The sequence below is a fragment of the Balaenoptera acutorostrata genome, chromosome 5 (assembly GCF_949987535.1).
Source record: "Balaenoptera acutorostrata chromosome 5, mBalAcu1.1, whole genome shotgun sequence".
NCBI classification, from domain to species: domain Eukaryota; kingdom Metazoa; phylum Chordata; class Mammalia; order Artiodactyla; family Balaenopteridae; genus Balaenoptera; species Balaenoptera acutorostrata.
Window position 1 is genome coordinate 78711117 of NC_080068.1, and position 22617 is coordinate 78733733.

At 34.5% G+C, this 22617-nt stretch overlaps 2 protein-coding genes across 3 annotated transcripts in view; one reads left to right on the forward strand and one right to left on the reverse strand.

Annotated features, from left to right (window-relative positions):
* PDS5A (PDS5 cohesin associated factor A) overlaps positions 1-22617 on the forward strand; it is a 128553-nt gene that overhangs the window by 46087 nt on the left and 59849 nt on the right. For both annotated transcript variants that reach the window (XM_057546611.1, XM_057546612.1), the window contains exons 3-11: positions 2474-2677; positions 3759-3845; positions 4382-4479; positions 8916-9042; positions 11615-11695; positions 13614-13754; positions 18493-18608; positions 20788-20882; positions 21784-21929. In XM_057546611.1, the coding sequence (XP_057402594.1) occupies positions 2474-2677; positions 3759-3845; positions 4382-4479; positions 8916-9042; positions 11615-11695; positions 13614-13754; positions 18493-18608; positions 20788-20882; positions 21784-21929 (1095 nt within the window). The remainder of the gene's footprint in view (positions 1-2473; positions 2678-3758; positions 3846-4381; positions 4480-8915; positions 9043-11614; positions 11696-13613; positions 13755-18492; positions 18609-20787; positions 20883-21783; positions 21930-22617) is intronic.
* LOC114237265 (metallothionein-1E-like) lies at positions 17318-17947 on the reverse strand. The gene is made up of 2 exons (XM_057547131.1): positions 17938-17947; positions 17318-17631 (listed from the first exon to the last, which is right to left on the reverse strand). The coding sequence occupies exons 1-2, from the start codon at positions 17945-17947 to the stop codon at positions 17369-17371; spliced, it is 273 nt and encodes a 90-aa protein (XP_057403114.1). The 3' UTR covers positions 17318-17368.

Sequence of the window (22617 nt, forward strand, 5' to 3'; positions counted from 1 at the left end):
TTTTTCTCAGCTATATGTTAATGTTAAAATCAAGTGGAATAAACACAAATATTTCAAAATATGTTAAAAGAAATAAAGCTCTGGATGAAGTAATAATAGTGTAATAAGAAATAATAATTTTAAAAAGAACATCTGGTCCTTGGGAATTCGCTAGGATTCAAAACTTTCAGAAGGGAATGCACCACACACATTGTCATAAAATATAGAGAAGTATAATATGAATGGCTTAACCTGGGAAAAACAACACAGATGTGGATGACTGTAAATCACTATGCCATATGCATTTCTGATTTAAAAGGTTTTAAAGTAGAATTAGAATACTTTATAAATGTGATTTTATTTCCATATTATTAACATCTCTATATCAAACTAGTGATGCACAGATAAATATGTCCTATTAAAATCAGAAAAAGAGGGCTTCCCTGGTGGCACAGTGGTTAAGAATCCGCCTGCCAATGCAGGGGACACGGGTTCGAGCCCTGGTCCGGGAAGATCCCACATGCCGCGGAGCAACTAAGCCCGTGCACCACAACTACTGAGCCCGCGCGCCTAGAGCCCATGCTCCGCAACAAGAGAAGCCACCACAATGAGAAGCCTGCGCACCTCAACAAAGAGTAGCCCCCGCTCGCCGCAACTAGAGAAAGCCCGCGCACAGCAACGAAGACCCAACACAGCCAAAAATAAATAAATTAAATAAATAAATTTAAATAAATAAATAAATAAATAAATTTTTAAAATAAAATCAGAAAAAGAATAATATATCTTCCCCACCCCCAATTAATATTTAACATTATTTGTTAAAATTTTTTTTAAAAGACAAGTCTTATTTGGTGAGCTTTCAACTATTAATATATGTATGTTTGTCCCATATCATGTGGTAAATGCGTTCTTTTTTAATTTTGACTTTTTCTTCTGATATAATTTCTGACTTCGAAAAGTTGCAAGAATAGTAGAGAGCTCCTGTATTCTCTAGATGTTGACTGTTTCCACTTTTACTGTTCCCTTCCTCCTTCCCCACCCCCAAGCTCTGTATGAGCACAAAGCCATTTATAACAAAATCACCGAATTCAGTTCTTTAAGATGCCATTCCTGACGTTTGTATTTAGGCTCATAAGGAATAGTGATTTACAGTCATCCTCATCTGTGTTGTTTTTTCCAGGTTAGGTCATTCATACTATACCTGTCTATATTTTAGGACAGTGTATGTTATACATTAAAATTGGATTATAATTAGAAAACCAGTCAGTGGGATTTACTCTCGTAACAGAATTAGGTGGAAAATATCACTTCAGTAGACACAGAAAAAAGTATTTGAAAAAACCCAGCACTTACGATAAAAAGTCTTGTCAAAATAGAAAAAGAAGTACAACTTCAGTATTTGAGAATGGTGACTGGTTAGGTTAAGTCTGATTTATTTAAAGAAGAATTTTGATGGCATGAGGAAATAATCATGGTTGGATAAATGAATAAGGAATGACTATATGGTTATATGCATCTTTACAGAGAAAACAGACCAGCATAAAATACACAAAAACATAAATAGTGGTTATTTTCTGGGGTTGATAAATTATGGATTTTTTTCATTATACTTTTTTTGCCTTTTAGAGTGATTCTAAAATGTGCATTTGTTAATTTTGTAACCATAAATAAGAACAGAGGTTATTTTATAATTAAGGCTTTTAATCAGAAGTACAACTACATAAAAATATTTAAACATGGCTTTCTATTGTGAATTGCAAAACCCATTAAAGTGTGAAATGAAATAGTTTTAAGGAGCCTAAATCAAGTCAGCTTTGATGATAAAATGTACAAGAAACATAATTGATGAGGTTGTAAAATATCAAATGATTTGCTTATCCATATGAAGCCATGAACTTTTTACCTGGGCTAGATATAATATTAATAACGAGAGTCTAGTTCTTCATAAACCTGGTACAAATGCAGATAGTGTATCTATCAGTAATCCAAAAGTTGGTATTTGTTCACGCTTGTAATCTTTACTCGAATTCTTTTATTTATTTATTTATTTATTTATTTATTTATTTATGGCTGTGTTGGGTCTCCGTTTCTGTGCGAGGGCTTTCTCTAGTTGCGGCAAGCGGGGGCCACTCTTCATCGCAGTGCGCGGTCCTCTCACTATCGCGGCCTCTCTTGTTGCGGAACACAGGCTCCAGACACGCAGGCTCAGTAATTGTGGCTCACGGGCCCCGTTGCTCCGCGGCATGTGGGATCCTCCCAGACCAGGGCTCGAACCCGTGTCCCCTGCATTGGCAGGCAGATTCTCAACCACTGCGCCACCAGGGAAGCCCTTTACTCGAATTCTTAAATGAAGATGTACAAAAATTGATTGTGAATCCTCTGATGGTAACTGATTGCTAGTCTGTGTTGTAATGGAAGATGATTAAATATATATACTCCACTGGTTTCTAAATATCAAGAGTTGATTATATTTTTCTTCTGTATATTTTTGCAGATGGTAGTCAAAACTTTTATGGATATGGATCAGGATTCAGAAGATGAAAAACAGCAGTATCTCCCACTAGCCTTGCATCTAGCATCTGAATTTTTTCTCAGGAATCCCAATAAAGATGTGCGTCTCCTTGTAGCATGCTGTTTGGCTGACATCTTTAGAATCTATGCCCCAGAAGCTCCATATACTTCCCACGATAAACTTAAGGTAAATACAATCTTTACAAAATTGGTTTACTTTTATAGTTTAGCTTACTACCCTTAGGAACATAGGTTTCATTTTAATCATCCTGTGACCGTAAGAAGATTATATCATAAGTTCTAAAACTAATTAATTATTCATTCAATTAATATTGAGTATCCACAAAAATGATTGGTATTTTTACGTGGCATTAAAAGGTGTGGATCAAAACTAGTCCCTATCAGCTCATATCTAACCTTCAGGAATATCCATCTCAAAGCCCAGATGGCTGAATTGAAGGGATGGTGGATGAATGACACTTTTTAAAACAACTATATAACAGAATTTACACATTCAAATGACTGTTTTCCCTTGCAAGTTATATTATATGCAAAACTGTATGCTCATCTTGATGGTTCTGCCTTTGTTTGAAATGTTTGAGGAACTCCTCTTTTGAGTTGATCTCTTGAGCTGATTTCATATTTTGAATACTTTTATACTTTAATCCTTTGGATTGCTTTCTTTTAAATAGTCCTAAAAATCAGTTTGTTCCATATTGATACTATTTGGGGTTAAAACTTCTAAAGAAAGCGTATTAAGAAATGGAGCACTATTGTTGTGGAAAGTACAACCCTTGGACCAGTCTATTACTGCTTTTGTTCCACACAACTTTGTAGTCACTCATCAAATTCAAAACTAGGTACTGAAAATTACTATTTAATTTGGGAAATTATAATGGAAGACTCATATCCAGGTACTTAAGCTGAAGATAACTGCCATAATACAAGATGAAGATAGTGAATAAAGTGGAAGTTCTGTACTAGAAGGGTAGCAAGATATAGAACCTATGGTCCTCTCAGAATGAGAAAGCCTAAAGATTTGTGGCAGTAATAATCCTTATTTTTGCTTCTAAAGAATATAATTTTAAGTGATTTGCTTTTTTCCAGATATTTTAAGTAATGGACTAGGCCAGTCCCAAGGCATTGGCTAAAGGAGAATTTTCTTTTATTGTCTATAATGGAGAATATATATTATAGACTATTAGTGTATTGTGAAAGTGATAAATATTTGTATCTAAATTAATATGTTTTATCATTTTTTAAAACAGGACATATTTTTGTTTATTACCAGACAATTAAAGGGTTTGGAGGATACAAAGAGCCCGCAGTTTAATAGATACTTTTATTTATTAGAGGTAAACAAATTTTATTTAATAAATATCACACTATTTCATGTTGTAGAGAATTCTTTATAGTAACTTTATAATGTAAAATGAATCTTTTTTTGTTTGTTTTATATGAAGCCCACTTAAGAAAATGTCATTTACAATCTTTTTTTTTTTTTTTTTGCTCCTCATATCCTGAAAAGATAAAGCATATTCTACTGGCAAAGCTGTTACATTATTTGAAACTTTATTTTTATATTTCTGTTTTTATTCTTTTCTAATCCCAAAAGAGATTAAGTTGAATTAATTTTCACTGTGCCTTATATTTTGTATGTATATATGTGTTACTAGCCTCTGACAGTTTAGTATTTTTCAATTAGAGAAGGTTAATGCCAGCAGATACGTCTTTTTAAAGATCAGAGTATGACTGTTGCAATTTTGTATGTTGGCCCCATTATAAGCTTTACTATAGATTTATAATTCTAAAAATTAAATTTTATTAATGAGCTTGCTTTTGTGTAACTTTTATGTATGTGTAAATAATTTTATTTATTTATTTATTTAAGAATTTAGCTTGGGTTAAATCATATAACATCTGCTTTGAATTGGAAGATTGCAATGAAATTTTTATTCAGCTTTTTAGGACTCTCTTCTCAGTGATCAAGTAAGTTATTTTTTAAGCATCTGTCTCTTTTTCTTGCTCTGTGTATTGAAGTATCATGTACTGTGCATTTACTAAGATCTTTTAGTTAAAAGGAAATGTTTTCCTTAGAAGAGTTAACATAAAGAGGAAAATAAAAAATTCTGTTGTCTGAAACCTGCCTTTGTCCTTATATTACCATTTTAAATTATGGTATCAATTGTATAGGTTGACTCTTGTAAAGCAAGCGGTATGAGACCTTATATTATATAATGAAGTACTAAATTATGACGTGGAAATTTTAAGTATTGTAAGTATCATTAGTGAGTGCTGGGAGGCATAATAGCTCAGCGGTTAAGTATACTGACTTTGATATCGTCTCATTTTACAGCTAAAAAAAATCGTAAGCATTGCTCTTTCCTTATAGAAATAGGGGCATTCATGTACAGAGGAGTTTGGTGGCTTGCCGGGGCACAAATTGCTGAACAGGAGAGCCAAAACTGATTTCAATCCAGTATTTCATTCTGTGTGTGTGTGTGTGTGTGTGTGTGTGTGTGTGTGTGTGTGTGTAAACCAAGCATTGTTATGAGATGTGTTCTGCAACATTACATTATATGCAAACATAATATATGTCAAATATATTTTAAATTTTCTAGTAGCCACATTAAGAAAGGTAAAAAGAAACAAGTGAAATTTATTTAAATAATATACTTTATTTCACATTATCCAAAAGCATTATTATTTCAACATAAGGCTCTATTCAGACTTTATCTTCAATAGCCAAATGGCTGTTGGATAACAGCTTCTGTATTGGACAGCACATTTCTAAAGTTTCCTGTAGATTTCTTATGACTACTTTAACATGTTTTTCTTTTCCTTAGATAGAATGGTAGGAAGAGAATTAACCTGGAATAAACAGGAAAGGACTGGACCAACCTGGTCTAGTGATAGAAGCTTATAAAAAAACTGCATGAGAAAAAGCTTCCTGTGGCAACTAACTGAAGGCCCTTAAATAAAAGATAAAATGTATAAACTTTACCTTTGTGTTACTTAGCTTTTGCTGCATAACAAAGTAACCCACAACTTGGTAGTTTAAAACAGATTCCATTTTATTTTGCTCATGATTCTGCTTGTCAGTTCTTTCTCTCTGGGCTGGACTTGCTCCTGTATTTGCAGTCAGTTAGCAGGACATCTGGCAGTTGGCTGAGGTAATAGGACAACTGGGTCACGTGTCACTCTCTCGTCATCCTGCAGGCTACTTCAGACCTCTTCTTATGCTGACTGGGTTTCAAATGTAGCAAGAAGGGCACACCCCACCACACAAGCACTTTTTAAGACCTCTGCACACTTCATGTTTACTTATATTTCATTGGCCAAGCAAGGTACATAGGCAAGCCCACATTCAAAGGTTGGTTAGATAGACTCCATATTTTGTTGGACGGAGCAGCATTTTAAAGGCTTGTGCATACAGAGATGGGAACAGTTTGTGGCCATTGTTTGCATTCTACGACATATTTTCAGTTTTTTCTTTTAATATTAAAATCATCAACAAAATGAAAAAAAAAATGCCTGACTTGTCATTCTTCCCATTTTGTGACCTTGGTTATCCACTTAAGTCCGCTTCCCACTCTGCAGTTATACTTCTTTCCTCTATTACTTTTACATACAATCCTATCAATATTTTTCTTTACTGACTCTGAAGATCTAAGTTTATTGTTGACCTAATTATCTAATTGAAAGAATTCACAATGAGGTATCAGTAAATAAAGGACTTGCCTTTTGATAGAGGAGTTTATTGATTTGTATTTACTGACACATTTACCATATATCTGGTATTCTTCATTCCTTCGCATATATGCAGATTTCCATCTGGTATTATTTTACTTTACTCTGAAGGACTTCCTTTAACATTTCCTATAGTTCAAGGCTACTGTTGACAGAATTATTTCAGTTTTTATATGTCTGAAAAAGTCTTTATTCCACCTTCATTTTTGAAAGTTATTTTCATGGTATGAATTTCAGGTTAAAAGACTTTTTTTTTTCTCTCTTTCAGTACTGTTAAAGATGTTTCCTGCATCTTTTTCTGGCTTGCATTGTTTCTAATGATAAGTTTTGTCATTTTAAATCTTTGTTCCTCTGTAAATAATGTATCTTCTTTTTCTTTACCCACCCAAGATTTTCTCTGTATTACTGGTTTTAAACAATTTGATTATGATGTCCCATTGTGGATGGAGCTCATAGAGCTGCTTGGATATGTGGGTTTACCGATTACTCTGTTAGATGCCCTGTGAGTTATAAGATTTTCCACTGTAGTTGGAACATGCACATTGTTAAGACCTGTGTGAATTCCGGGAATTATTCCCTCTACTCCTTTCAGGTGGTACCTTCCCCAAACTCAAGAAATTTCCTCACCTGCATGTGCTAATCACTAAGCACCTGAAGACTCGGGGAGGTGGGGGTACCCTCTGTGAGCTTGTTCTCTGAGTAGCTCTCTCCCCTCTGGTATTCTGCCCTGCAAGCTATAGTCTCCCCAGACTCAGGAAAAGCATTAGGCTTTGCTACGATCTTCTCTTACCACACTGAAGCCTGGAAACTTTACCAAGTAGGAAAAGTAAGCTGGGAAAATTGTTCCCTTCTTTCAGCAGCATGTGTATAATGTCTGATATCTGAAAACTGTTATTTCTTATATTTTGTCCAGGTTTTTAGTTGTTCAAGTAGGAGAGTAAATCTTACCCCCATTATTATTTTTTTTAATACTTTATTTATTTATGGCTGTGTTGGGTCTCTTAGTTTTTGTGTGAGGGCTTTCTCTAGTTGCGGCAAGTGGGGGCCACTCTTCATCGCGGTGCGGGGGCCGGTCTTCATCGCGGTGCGCGGGCCTTTCACTATCGCGGCCCCTCCCGTTGCGGGGCACAGGCTCCAGACGCGCAGGCTCAGTAGTTGTGGCTCACGGGCCCAGTCGCTCCGCAGCATGTGGGATCCTCCCAGACCAGGGCTCGAACCCGTGTCCCCTGCATTAGCAGGCAGATTCTCAACCACTGCGCCACCAGGGAAGCCCTTACCCCCATTATTGAAGCTTGGGCTGGAACTTGTGGAAATAATTTTTAAGTCCATTTTTCATTTCTCTTTCCTTCACTCCTTTCCTATCATCAAGTGCATATGGATCTGAGAGCTATATACTCTTTTCATTCTTTTGCATCAAGCTGAATATCTGTTCTTCTTCACCCCCTACCACACACACACATCCCACTATATAATTGATCTTTCACAATCTTGGCCTATAGTAAACAAGATATTTAAGAGAGGATATGCAAAAGGGGTATCTTTCTAAAAGGGGTATCTTTCTACACTGTAGAAAACTGTGTATCTAACAATGGGACAATTTTTCTACCAACTTTATAAATTTTTTCATCTTTGATTTTACAACTAAGTGTCCAACAGGTGTATTATACATTATTTCAAACTAATTTTTTTAAAATTATAGGTAAGAAATACATAAATGAAATAACATTTAGTTTAGTCTTAATTTAAACTTCCCTGTGTCTGTAGTAGCACAACTAAGTTATATCATTATCTTGATGTGTCTTTGCATATATATTCTGATAAATGTGAAAATGGACAGGTCAAGTCTTCAGTTAAGATGCAGTCAGAGAGGGAGAAGCCTAGATGCTCTACTAATTTATAACAATTTTGTAGCCAGTTTTTTTGGGTAAGTTTGTATCAGCAGTAGAGATATTTATTGAGGAGGCCCACATTGACTCTATACTGGCTAAGGAAGCAGTACTGAAACTGATTCTTGGCTTTTTACCTTATTGATTTTTCATTTGTTTGAAATTCCTTGAGAGATAGCAGGATGACATTTTCAGAACCTTCTAGTCATAAGTTCTGGTAAGCATTTTATATCAGACTTTGAGTTCTCAGTATTGTTGAACTAAAAAAAAAAGTCCAGCGGCAAAGATATAGCAGTGTTGACTTAGGCTTTTTTTGTGTGTTTATAGTTCTGCCTTATTTGGGGGAATTATTAAGATCAAAAAGGATAAAAAGGATGAAAAACTGCCTACCTTCATTATCTTGTACATTTTTTTTGTTTCCTTAAAATTTTATCACCTTTTAAAATCCAGGGGCATGTAAGCAAAGATGTCCTTTCTTTGAAGTTGACATTTTTGTTCAGTTGAATTTAACTCACTCTTTGAATTGTAATTGTATAGGGGCTTAATTAAATTTAAAGGTTTTTGTTTTTTGTAAAATACTTTACAATGATATCTTAGTAGCTGTTGTAATAATCAACAAAGGGAGAAAGTAAATATAGAGCAGCCAAAGTTTCTTTGCCGTTACTGGCATGGTTCCCTCAATCAGGTGAAAATCCTTTTACATTTGAGATAGTTGTTTTAAACTGAGAAGTTTAATTTTCTTTTGTAAGCCTAATTTTTTTTTCTTTTTTTCTTCCTCTTGTTTTAAAGCAATAGCCACAATAAGAAGGTACAAATGCACATGCTAGACTTGATGAGTTCTATCATCATGGAAGGTGATGGAGTTACTCAAGAATTATTGGACTCCATTCTTATTAACCTCATTCCTGCACATAAGGTCTGTATAGTGTGAAGATATTAAAGGTTAATATTTAATGGTAGTGCTACACATATGAAAAATAATTGTTTTTCACCATTTGCAATCCCATGTAATTATTCCCGTTATCATTCTCCAGCCCCAAATAAAATAGAGTAACACATATTGGTCTTATAGCTATTGTTATCTTTAGAAGATATATTGATTAATATATTATATTGTGGAAGATTTTCATTCAGTTAAGTGCTGCCTATTCTCTGGAAAACTAAAAATGTTCCAGATTGATTGACCACTCATATCTAATCTAGGAATTACAAGGGATTGGAGTACTGTCTTGGTTAGTTGCTGTTTGTTTGTTTTGGAAAAGAAAATGTATTTATTCCTTTGTAACATAGATGTAGAGCGTAGGAATTTGTATTTCTTCTCAGAACCCATGTCCTACATTTTTCTTAGGCACTTTCAGAAGAAGATTTGGGCAGAAGCGGGAACTGTGTGGTTAATGTTAAGGGGAAAAGGATGATTCAGAGCTGTATATTCCTCTCCATTTCCTTTTCTGTTTCTCTCTGCTAGCTCCCCCTAAGAAACTGAAGGACTTAGCTCCCCACCAGCTCCCCGTCTGGGGTGGACTCAGGCCTACCCCACTGTTGATATTTACTCATCTGCCCTTTTCCTCTGACTGTTCAGTGACCTATTATCAGATGTTAAATGAAGATGTATCTAATGATACTTATTCACAATAAGATGCAATCAATTATAAATTTTTCTCCTTACTCAATATATATTATTTGCATTTTTTTAATTCAAATGAGTCTGTAATTGGTCAAAATTTTGAGAGTATGGCATAGGGGGAGTATATGTCAGGCAAAATAAGAAAGGAAAAACTTTTTGAGGAATAGTGTATTTGGTGTTTGTATTCTAGTTAGAGGTTATTTTTAATGAGTAGGAAATATACCTTTTTAGGAAAGAGAAAGGTTGCCTTAATTTTTTTCTTCCAGTTTTATCGAGATATAAGTGACATACAGCACTGTATAAGTTTAAGGTATACAGCATAATGATTTGACTTATATTATGAAATGATTTATTTCATTTAATTTAAACATTATGAAATGTTTAGTGAACATCCATCATCTCATAGATATAAAATTAAAGAAATAGGAAAAAATTTTTTTCTTGTGGATGAAATAAGTCTTAGGATTTACTCTTTTAACAAGTTTCATATATAACATACCGCAGTGTTAATTAGATTTATCATGTTGTACATTATATCCCTAGTGCTTATTACCTCATAGCTGGAAGTACCTTTTGAATGCCTTCATCCAGTTCTGCCTCCCCCCGCAAACGCCATAACTACAAATCTGATCTCTTTTTTTATAATTGACCTACATAACACTATGTTAATTCCTGTTACACAGTATTTCTATACGTTTCAAAATGCTCACCTAAATGTAGTTACAATATGTCAGCATATAAAGATATTACATAGTTATTGACTTATGTTCCTCACTCTGTACATTTCATATCTGTGACTTATTGATTTTTCAGGTGGAAGTTTGTATCTTAATCTCCCTCACCTATTTGTTTCCTCCAAGGTTGCCTTAATTTTGAGATAATCTTATCCTCTTGCCAATGGAATAAAAACCTGGAGCAAGTGTCAGGAAGCTACGGCTTGTAGACCAAATCTGACCCACTGCCTATTTATGTAAATAAAGTTTTATTTGAACACAGCCATGCTTATTTGTTTTCATTTTGTCTGTGGTTGCTTCCTGCTACAACAGCCAGAGTTGTATAGTTGCAGCGGTGACCATATGGCTGGCTAATAAAGCCTAAACTATTTACCATCTGGCTCTTTGCATAAAAAGTTTGCTGACTACTAACCTAGAGTATAGGATATCCTTGCCTTTTTTGGGGATAGGTGTGAGATGATGGTCAGTGAATCTCAGGTTGGTCTAAAACTGCAAAGTGTAGAGATGTTAATGGGTACTCTTCAACACAAGAATTCCATTTTCAGTAAGTTTTTAAAAATTAAATATATGTCTTTTCTACAGGCTTCCTCAGACCCTTTGTTACCATGCATTGGGAATCTTGAGGAGTGAAGACAGTATTTAGCATTTCAAAAACATAATTGACTGAGAATTTTACCTGAAACACTTACCAGGTCCACTCTTGCTCAGAACAGACGTTGATTAGATGGTGAAATACTGAGGATAGTGGGTTAGAAAGGGGTGTGTGCGTGTGTGTGTGTGTGTGTATTTGTTTAGGATACATGGGTGTGATTGCCAGTTCAAATTGGTTAACAAACAAAACCAAAAAGGCTTAGGTCCATTTTGAGTTTAGTAAAACTAAACTTAATATAGGGTTGGGCTTTTGGCTAATTATCTAATGTATTTTAGTTTTTGATTCGTGGTTGTGCTATTTGCAGCTTCTGCATTTATGACCACTTGACTAGCAGATATTGGGTAAAACCTTGAATGGAGTTCAGTTATATTTTTTGCTTCATATTTTGTGGACTTGAAGACTTTGGTGTTCTAATGTTGCTATCTAGATCATAAATTCACTAATTCATTTGTAACTGCATACTTTTATTGCATTTCAGAACTTAAATAAACAGTCCTTTGACCTCGCAAAAGTCCTATTGAAAAGGACAGTCCAGACTATTGAGGCATGCATTGCCAATGTATGTATTTCTGCCTATATTTTATTTCATAATTGTATAGTTCTTAATCCATTGTGCTAATTTATTGAAACCTTTCACATAAAGGCTTATTTAGCCTGTAAACAGTTTCTTCTTTTTATAAGAAATATATAAAAGAACTGATATGTCTAAATGTAACCAAATGCAGCATAACTGTGTAAGCTATAGACATTATTTTTAAATGGCATAAGATGGGAGGATGTTATTTTATGAAAATTTGTCTACAATTCCTACTCTTTCTTCTACTGCCTTTGTATTTATCTTTTTATCTCCTGGATATGCTGATCTCTTTCACTTTCTCCTTTCATCTTTATCTATGGCTCTCTGTCTGTCTATATATTTTCTTCTTCATGTCTCTAGGCCATTCTTCTGAACCTTTTTGGTTTGCCCTCTTAAATAATTGTTATAGAGTAATGAATTTTTTTTTTTTTTTACTTTATTGAATAGAAGTTTTTTCTTTTTGTTCTTTAACTAAAAAATCAATAAAGTAATTTGGAAAAAAAGGAAATTATAATTCTACTACCTTAATGTAGCAATTTCATTATTGAACATTTGCTCACACTCCTACCTATTTTTTTCATATACTATATAAAACTTTGAATTGTCTTCATTTATATATATATTTCCATATTTTGATTTTTTTAATTTATGATAAGAATGACTATAAATGTTCCTTTGAATTCACATATAATGTACCTAATCATTCCTCTCTTGCCTCGCATTTAGATTTTTTCAGTGTTTTCCTTTAGTAACTATCTTTAGTAACTATCTTTGTAGCATTTATCTATCGTTGAATTATTTTCTACATATAAAAACCCAAGTGAGAGTCTGTTAATTTAAATGGTATGAATTATTAGTATTATTTATATTACTAAATAAATACTTAAACGTGGTAAAAAAAAAATGTTTTCTCAAGTAGTACAAAAGGGTATACAGTGAAAATTGTCTCTCTTCAAACCCTGAATACCCTATTCTTAATTCTCAGAAATAGGCATCACCAGTAGATTTTCATGTATCCTTTCAGAATTTGTGTTCTGTGCTTATTTGTGTGTGTATGTATACTTTTAAATTTTGTTAAAACTATTTTCCTTACTCTTTTCAAGGTCTGTGTAATAAATATTAATGTTTTCTAACTCTTAATGTGTGTTGCTTTTCAAAAGAAATATATCATTTGATGATACTACCAAAAACATATGCTCAAATCAGTTGCATACAGCTGCCTCTGTAGCATTTTTACATTTAATATTTTTTTTCTAAGTTTATGTGTGTTGGCAAGGAGTGGAGGTATCTTTTAATTTGTGCTTTTATATTATATTCTCTTTGTTTCTTTTTCCTAGAATTCTTTTAAATAATCAACCTTTGTATCATCACATTTTCCTTCTCTTTGTCCTCTGAGTTAAAGTGTTTTTGACTTTCTGGGTATTTTAAAAAAAAACAACTCATCCTCCACCTTCAATTATTCTTTATTACTAAACTAATATAATCCTCAAGCTTAAATAAAAATCCAAAAGATTGAGACTTTAAAAAATTTTCTCTGCTATAAGGAAATTTCTCTTTAAAATTCTCTATAATGAATTACATAAACTATCTAAATTGTTTTGTTTTAATGAAAGTTAAGATTCCTAGAATTGTCATCCTAATTTGAAAGAAAGCTAATAACTCAATTACTTTTTATCTCTTTCGTGTAACATTCATAATTTGATATTTAGAGGTTTATTTCTTCTGTTTTGGTGGACTGTCCTATCATATATATTAGTAATTTAAACATCTGTTCTTTTTCATCACCTTCACTTATATATGGAATGCCTAATTATATAGTTTTCTTTTAACATGTTTATAAAAAGCCTATCCAAGTTTTTAAATGAAACTGATATTTTATTTTTGTGTTTATCTCCTGTAGTTTTTCAATCAAGTCCTGGTGCTGGGAAGATCGTCAGTAAGTGATTTGTCAGAACATGTATTTGATCTGATTCAGGAACTTTTTGCCATAGATCCTCATTTATTATTATCTGTCATGCCGCAGCTTGAATTCAAACTGAAGGTAGGACTGACTAATTTCTAAGCCCTTTAACATTTAAGAGAAAAATATATATCATATTGTTTTTCTCTAACTGTAAAAGAATAAAATGTGGTTCAGTTTATCTTCTTATATTTAGTTAAGGTATGCATTTTTTTAACTTTTTATTTTATATTGGAATATAGTTGATAAGCAATGTTGATAGTTTGTTGATCAAACTATCAACATATAGTTGATAGTTTCAGGTGTACAGCAAAGTGATTCAGTTATGCACGTGGGCTTTCTCTAGTTGCATCGAGCAGGAGCTACTCTTTGTTGTGGTGCTCGGGCTTCTCATTGTGGTGGCTTCTCTTGTTGCAGAGCACGGGCTCTAGGGTGTGCAGGCTTCAGTAGTTGTGGTGTGTGGGCTCAGTAGTTGTGGCTCGTGGGCCCTAGACTGCAGGCTCAGTAGTTGTGGTGCACGGGCTTAGTTGCTCTGCGGCATGTAGGATCTTCCTGGACCAGGGATCGAACCCACGTCCCCTGCATTGGCAGGCGGATTCTTATCCACTGCGCCACAAGGGAAGTCCCTAAATTTTATTTTGAAATCTCATACAAAGAATTTCTCTTTTTAAAAAGTTGCTAACATTGAATGAATGAATTTTAAAATCAGATTTTGCTTAAAAATCCAGATTATGCATTTTCTTCTTTTAAAAAAATCAGATGATTTCACAACATTGGACCCTTATTTTTATATGACACAGAATGGCTGGAACTGAGTAGTAGCACCTTTTTAAATGGGTTATGAGCTTTTCATTTTACCACAGTCATCCTTATTACTCCTTTATCTTGTACCTTCTCTTCTTCATTGATACAATTTGATATTTTTATAGGGGTACGTTAGCAGTACATGAACAAGAATTTTTTTTATAGATTTCATAATTGCTTTTTAAAAAATATTAGCACCATAGTCAGTTAATATTTCTAACCATGTAGTCTCTTTTAATACAATATATAATATATAACCCAAGGCCATTGTTTTTTATGTTTTTCTGTATTCTTAGATAAATTCGTGCCTTTTAAAGACTTTATACTGAACTAATACTGAGTCTAAATAATACTAATAATGGAATATTTTATGGTTTTACAGCAGCTGCTCTCACCTGTGTTATTTGCTTCTGACTATAACCCTAGCCTGTGCCAGTATTACTTTTCTCATCACAAGTGAAGAGACCTGAGGTTCAGAGTAGTTTAGGTGCTATCTATATATAATTAGGGTGCCCCCTTTGGAGTCACCAATGTGTGCTAAGCAGATAGCCTAGGAAGTTTTTATGGCTGTGGCGATTTTCTGTAGTTATATCTGAATCATATAGCTACAGCTTTTTATAGTTAAAAGTCCTAGGTTACAGTCCTCTGAGGACATTAAAAATACTTGAGAAAATGCTTCAACATAACAGTTTGTTTGATTTTGCTTTATACTGGGCCACTGCATGCACCTGTATACACTATCCACTGTGTGGGTCCACAGAGTGCTATTATCTCTTATGTTTTAAGGGATACTCTGGAGTTGTGCTACTTAGCAGCTTTGCTATAGTCAGAAAATTTGCCACATTTTATATTTAAGACTTTTTTCATGTTAGGCAGAGATAGACAGACATTTACATTTATTCACCAATTTAAAACATTATAAAACAGTCATAATTGCTTTATTTTGGTTTTAGAAAATTTTTACAGAGAATTGTTCTGAATCAATTACTTTGTAATTAGAAGCAGTAACAGAGTGGTTACCTTTTTCAGCTAAGGTTGAAGAAAAATAAAAACTAGGTGGCCATTTGAATTTCTTTCAGAAAGTCACTCGTAAATTACTAATGCAGAATTTCTCATTTTACCCATTATTTAAATTAACATTATATATATATATATATATATATATATATATATATATATATAAAATTTGTATTCAAACAATGTATTAGGTAATATCTTAATGAGATAATTTTCACTTTGGTATAGATTACTAATAACAGCTGTACATCAGAGACACCAAATGATTTTTGCACCAGAAAAGAATTACCAGCACTATCATCATATTCCAACCTCACTCAGAGAACATATTTAAAAATCAAAAAAGGCAGGGGGTGGCTTCCCTGGTGGTGCAGTGGCTAAGAATCTGCCTGCCAATGCAGGGGACAGGGGTTCAAGCCCTAGTCCGGGAAGATCCCACATGCCGCGGAGCAAAAAAGCCCGTGTGCCACAACTACCGAGCCTGTGCTCTAGAGCCTGCGAGCCACAACTACTGAAGCCTGCGTGCCTACAGCCCGTGCTCCGCAACAAGAGAAGCCCCCGCAACGAGAAGCCCGTGCACCGCAAGGAAGAGTAGCCTCCCCTCTCCGCAACTAGAGAAAGCCCATGCGCAGCAACGAAGACCCAATGCAGCCCAAAATTTAAATTTAGAAAAAAAAAGGCAGGGGGTGGGAGCGAGTTTTCATTTCATTTTATTTCAGTAGTTAAATTACATAGATGTGAAATGTCACATTTGAAATAATCACTAAGCTACTGAGTAGTCACCTTCAAGTAAAGTAAAATTTCCAGTTTTTCTAGTGTTTGACATTTAAGGGATAGATTGATTTTTCTTTAAAAAAATAAATCATGTTGGCTACTCAGTTGGACTTACTTACCAAAAGGCAGCACTAATCTGCATTGTAGTCACATTGCTTGAGAAAAACTTTGTGAAAGAAAATCATTTTTGTAGTTGTAAGTGTTCAAGCTTGAATTTTCATTTTTATCTTTGTTTAGTAAGTGTGCCTATTTAACCACAAAACCCCTATCCCTGAGAGTTAAGACATTCTTAAGGAAAAAGTGATATGCTGTAGTCTTCATTTTTCTTTTTTCACTTACTGTCTTTTCCCATAAATATTTTTTTTATTGACTTGCTGGTATTGCTTTAGACACATATTATATTTGAACACTTTAAAAATTAGCAACTGCTTTTCATTATTGCCTTTATTTTCCTAGTGAATATGTGACTTTTAAAAAGTTCCATGCACCATATGGTTTCAGAATAACTTAATTCATATTAAGACGTGACATCACTAGTGAAAACTAGAACACTTTTTATAGAGTATATTGATTCAGGATAAGAAAATAGGCCTCTATCAAAAAATAACTTTAAGTTTTGTTTTGTTTTTTTAAAGTCAACAACTTTTTTTTGTTTTTTGTTTTTTAATGAAAGCTTCTTTATTTATTTATCTATTTTTGGCTGTGTTGGGTCTTCGTTTCTGTGCGAGGGCTTTCTCCAGTTGCGGCGAGCGGGGGCCACTCTTCATCGCGGTGCGCGGGCCTCTCACCATCGTGGCCTCTCTTGTTGCGGAGCACAGGCTCCAGACGCGCAGGCTCAGTAGTTATGGCTCACAGGCCTAGTTGCTCCGTGGCATGTGGGATCCTGCCAGACCAGGGCGTGAACCCATGTCCCCTGCATTAGCAGGCAGATTCTCAACCACTGCGCCACCAGGGAAACCCCTGAAGTCAACAACTTTTATTACAACTCACATATTTCATAGAAAAAGGAATGTAGCGTCAGGTCCGGTTGTATGAAAAATGGTAAAATGCAGGTTTGTCCTGGTTGCTCTTTTGACACCCGGGGCAGGCTCTCCACGACATCAGGCAAAGCAGCTGCACTTGTCCGAGGCCCCTTTGCAGACGCAGCCCTGGGCACACTTGGCGCAGCCCACGGGGCAGCAGGAGCAGCAGCTCTTCTTGCAGGAGGTGCATCTGCAGGCTTTGCAGGTGCAGGAGCCAGCGCAGCTGCAGGAGCCGCCAGTGGGGCAGGAGCACTTGGGGTCCCTGGAGGAGAAGTGAGGCCCGAGGTCCAAAGCACGGGGTGAAGCCAGTTCACTGGTCCAGTGGGGGGCATCAAGTTTTGCTTTTTTGTAGTGTTCAGTTCACCTGACCTTTTAGATACTCTTAAGATTCATGCTCTTCTATTAAAATGAGTTTTCCTGAATCATGACATTCTTCAGGATCATGTGCTCCAGTCAGTAGGGGAACCTTGATTAAAACTTCACATATTAGGGCTTCCCTGGTGGCGCAGTGGTTAAGAATCCGCCTGCCAATGCAGGGGACACGGGTTCGAGCCCTGGTCCGGGAAGATCCCACATGCCGTGGAGCAACTAAGCCCGTGCGCCACAACTACTGAGCCTGCGCTCTAGAGCCCACGAGCCACAAGTACTGAAGCCCATGCACCTACAGCCCGAGCTGCACAATGAAGAGTAGCCCCCGCTTGACACAACTATAGAAAGCCATGCACAGCAGCAAAGACCCAATGCAGCCAAAAATTAAAAAAAAATTCACATATCAAAACCTTAAAAAAAAAAAAAAAAAAACCTTAAGTGATATGGGTTTATGTTGGAGATCAAATTATAGGATTAGGGCAGGAATTATTTGTAGCTCTTCCCTTCACAGAATTTTTTCTAGAACTCTTATGGAATGTTAGAATTGAATGATTATCTTCATGTTTCTACAGCATCTGTACAGATTGTAAACAAGCAGTGAAGTAGGCATAAATTAACAGTTGGGAGTGTATGAAATAAGAGCAAAGAACCTGATGATCTAACATGGAATCAAGTCAACTTCTGCACAGTAAATGAGAGAACATGATATTTTAAAGTTCTCATCATTTTAAGCAGAAATAATGAAATTGTAGCTTCTCAGAAATGTTTCATGTTATCTTTTTGTAATCTTATGAATAAACCTCAGGCTTTATTTATTTTCTTTTTTCCCTTAGAGCAATGATGGAGAAGAGCGATTAGCTGTTGTTCGACTTTTAGCTAAATTGTTTGGTTCTAAAGATTCCGATTTGGCAACACAGAATCGTCCTCTGTGGCAGTGTTTTCTTGGACGGTAAGAGAACATACAATTCTGTGGATTCTAACTTTTATATTTTGGAGGCTAGTGAATGTGGCGCACTTGATTAAAACCACACATATCAAAACTTTGATATGTGTTTGTGTCTTTAGTACCTGTGTTGCTGTCTTTATTGGAGAATAAATTGTAAGACAAATTCTTTATGAAGAAAGCTTTGTCTTATTTACCCACATAACAGGTTTTAATCTTTTTTGTGTGTGCTAAAATAATGTCATTAGAATAAATAGTTCACAGCTGAGAATGTTCAGAGTCTTAAGTTTTTTAAATAAGTCATGAGACTGAAGACATCATGGTCCAGTCCATGCTAGTGTCTACTGTCTGGTTTTTTCTAGAAGTTTTCTAGGTGTTAAACTTCTAGAAAAAAACATAGACAGTACACACTTATTGGTTTTAGTAGTATGCTTTTGGATGTGTCTCCTCAGGCAAGGGAAACAAAAGCAAAAATAAACACATGGGACTACATCAAACTAAAAAGCTTTTGCACAGCGAAGAAAACTATCAACAAAATGAAAAGGCCACCTACTGAATGGGAGAAGATATTTGCAAATGATATATGTCATAAGGGGTTAATATCTAAAATATACAAAGAACTCATACATAAGTCAACCTGATTTAAAAATGGGCAGAGGATCTGAATACACATTTTTCCATAGAAGACATACAGATGTCAACAGACACATGAAAAGATGCTGAACATCACTAATCATCAGAGAAATGCAAATCGAAACCCAGTGAGATATCACCTCACACCTGCCAGGAAGACTTATCAAAAAGACAACAAATAACAAGTGTTGGCAACAATATGGAGAAAAGAACTGTGTACTGTTGGTGGCGATGTAAATTGGTACAGCCACTATGTAAAATAGTATGGAGGTTCCTCAAACATTTCAAAATAGAACTATTAGGAATTCTCTGGCAGTCCAGTGGTTAGGGTTCCGTGCTCTCACTGCCAAGGGCCCAGGTTCAATCCCTGGTGGGGGAACTAAAATCCCACAAGCCACACGGTGTGGCCAAAAAAAATAATGATGAAAAATAAAAATAGAACTATTATTTATCTGAAGAAAATAAAAACACTAATCAGAAAAGATATATGCACTAGCTCTATGTTCATTGTGGCATTATTTATAATAGCCAAGATATGGAAGCAACCCAAGTACCCAGTCAGTAGATGAATGGATGAAGTAGATGTGGTATATACATAAACAATGGAATTTTACTCATCCATAAAAAAAGTGAAATTTTGCCATTTGGGATAACATGGACGGATCTAGAGGGTATTACGCTAAGTGCAATAAGTCAAACAGAGAAAGACAAATACTGTATGATGTCATTTACATATGGAATCTAAAAAACAAAACAAATGACCAAACATAACAAAACAGAAACAAAGTCATAGATAAGGAGAACAAACAGGTGGTTGCCAGAGGGGAGGAGCGTTGGGAGAGGAAAGAAATGGGTAAGGGAGATTAAGGGGTAAAAAATAAGTAAATAAAATAAAATCACATTATTCATAATTAATAAATATGTTTTTAAATTGCCCAATAAATTTAAAACTTGAGAGTTTCTCAGCTTATCCTTATTATATGCAGTTCTGAATCTATATACTGAGTTTCATATTAAGTTCTTACAATATATTAGACCTAAAATAGCAGTTACAGGTTGGTCCCAGCCATATGAAACTTTTTTGCTATGAGGCAATATGGCACATGTGTTTTATGTACTTATCTTTGAATTTTTGGGTCTGCCTCATATATGATTTGCTTTCTACCTCACATTCCTCTAGTATTTTCCTCCTATTAACTTCTTTCAAATAGATTTTGTGCATTTTGAATATTTTTTGTTTGTTTTGTAGCATAATTTTAAGCTCCAATTTTTGGTTCTCCAGTGAAGGTAGTTTGGGTTGGGGGATGTGTTTATACCGTTTTTGTTTTAGCATGGTGAAAAAATCCTGTTGTAAAAAATATTCTTGTGAAATTATGTATCTTTTTACTTTATATTCTTCCTTCAGAACAAGTTAACTGTCATTTTAATAAACCAACACATCTTATAATCAGTAACTGTTGTTGTTTATAGGTATCTACATAGCGTTGATATACCTTATTTGAAAATAGTTATTTTGCCTTACAACTAATATTAGCAATCTTTTTCTATGTAGATTCAATGACATTCACGTTCCTGTGAGATTAGAAAGTGTGAAATTTGCGAGTCACTGTTTAATGAATCACCCAGATTTAGCAAAGGATCTCACAGGTAAGGTAGCTGGTTTATTGAAGTATGAGAGTAATCACACAAATACATTTTAGTTGTGGCCTTTGACTTTAACTTCGGTTTCTGAATAGGTTTCACTCTGGCACTCTTTCAGGTCTCTATCAGTCATGGACTACTAGTAAGGGATTTCATGTTGATACAATAATATTACATTTGAAATCTTCACATTGTAATCCTTTGCAATTTTCTGGAAATCATAGTTTGAGGAAGTAGACTCTTCCTTATGACTCCGGGTTTGGGCACAAATCATTATATCTGTGTGATAATTAAAAATAGTAACATATCTAATAATAGGTGGGAAAATGATTTCTGAAGTAGACTAGAATTCCTCATTCTTCACTTGAAGTAGAGCATTTAAACCTACTTATTTGGTTGTAACAAATAAATAACTGCTATCAAAATACTGTTTATCAAAAAAGAGGAAATAACTTTGTTTGTATCGTAGTTATTTAGGATTTTTTTTAGAAGTCACAGAATGTTATTTTATGTTGCGTAATGTGAAGATATATACCTATCAGCAAACTTGCTATAAGCATTTTTACTATTTTTTAAGTATTTTAATATGTATCGTTAACTTAAATTCTAAACTGTATTAAATCAGGTGCTGATTTGATTTCAGGTGCCGATTTGACTTTTCCAGAATAGTTGATATAAAATATTTTATTAAGATGTGACTTTACAGTAATAAATAGTGTGGTATAGTTTATTTTGTTATTATGTAGGGTATTGTCACCTCAAAAATTAAATAATTTTAATTTATGCCACATTTTACAATCATTGTTCCAGTATGGACATAAACTTAAAAGCATTAGGTTTTTTTTGTCATTCTGAACATAATGAATATTATAGCTAACATTTAGCTTAATTTTTTCTCCGATTTCAGAATACTTGAAAGTTAGATCACATGATCCAGAAGAAGCTATTCGTCATGATGTCATTGTTACTATAATAACAGCTGCCAAAAGAGACCTTGCCTTAGTAAATGATCAGCTCCTTGGCTTTGTAAGAGAAAGAACACTGGACAAACGGGTAAAATCTGAGGAATTTTATTCTTTTATAATTTACTGTGTTTACATTGTTAGCAAAATACAATAGAAATTATTTTCTATTTAAAGTTTTTCTGTGTGAAAGTCAAACTAATACAATACCAAATAAAAAGCTAATAATTTGTATGTTTCCTGTGTATCTTTTAATTATCTTTACAAATGAATACATTGGATTCTATAGCTTTTCAGGTCTTAGGCATGGGTTTTTTAGCCTACCTTTACAAAAAGAACAGCTAAATTAAAGTTTTATTTTACCTTTTCACTTACATGATGAGCTTCAGAAGAATAGTGATTGATCACCAGTATTTATTTCTTTTATAGTTAGCATCTTCAAAAGTAACTGTCTTAGAATATCATACTTTCTATGAAAGTGGTGTTTCCATATTGCTGTGCTAAGCTAAGGGCCAAAGTGATGTTTAGTTATTATTCTTTTTGTGTAATTTCCTCCATGTGGATGCAGTTAAAAACGTGGGTTGATAAAGAAAAGGAGTACTAAGAACAGTAGTAGCAGTTGCTAAGAAAGTGTCAACCATGAGTAGGAGATACACAGGCAAGGCAGGCTTATTAAATGTGTTACTTATTAACATCTTCAACAAAGGTTGCCTTTGCAGTGTGCTATTTTATTTGAAGCATAGTTGAAAATCTGCTACCCTATTGAAACCAATGTAATT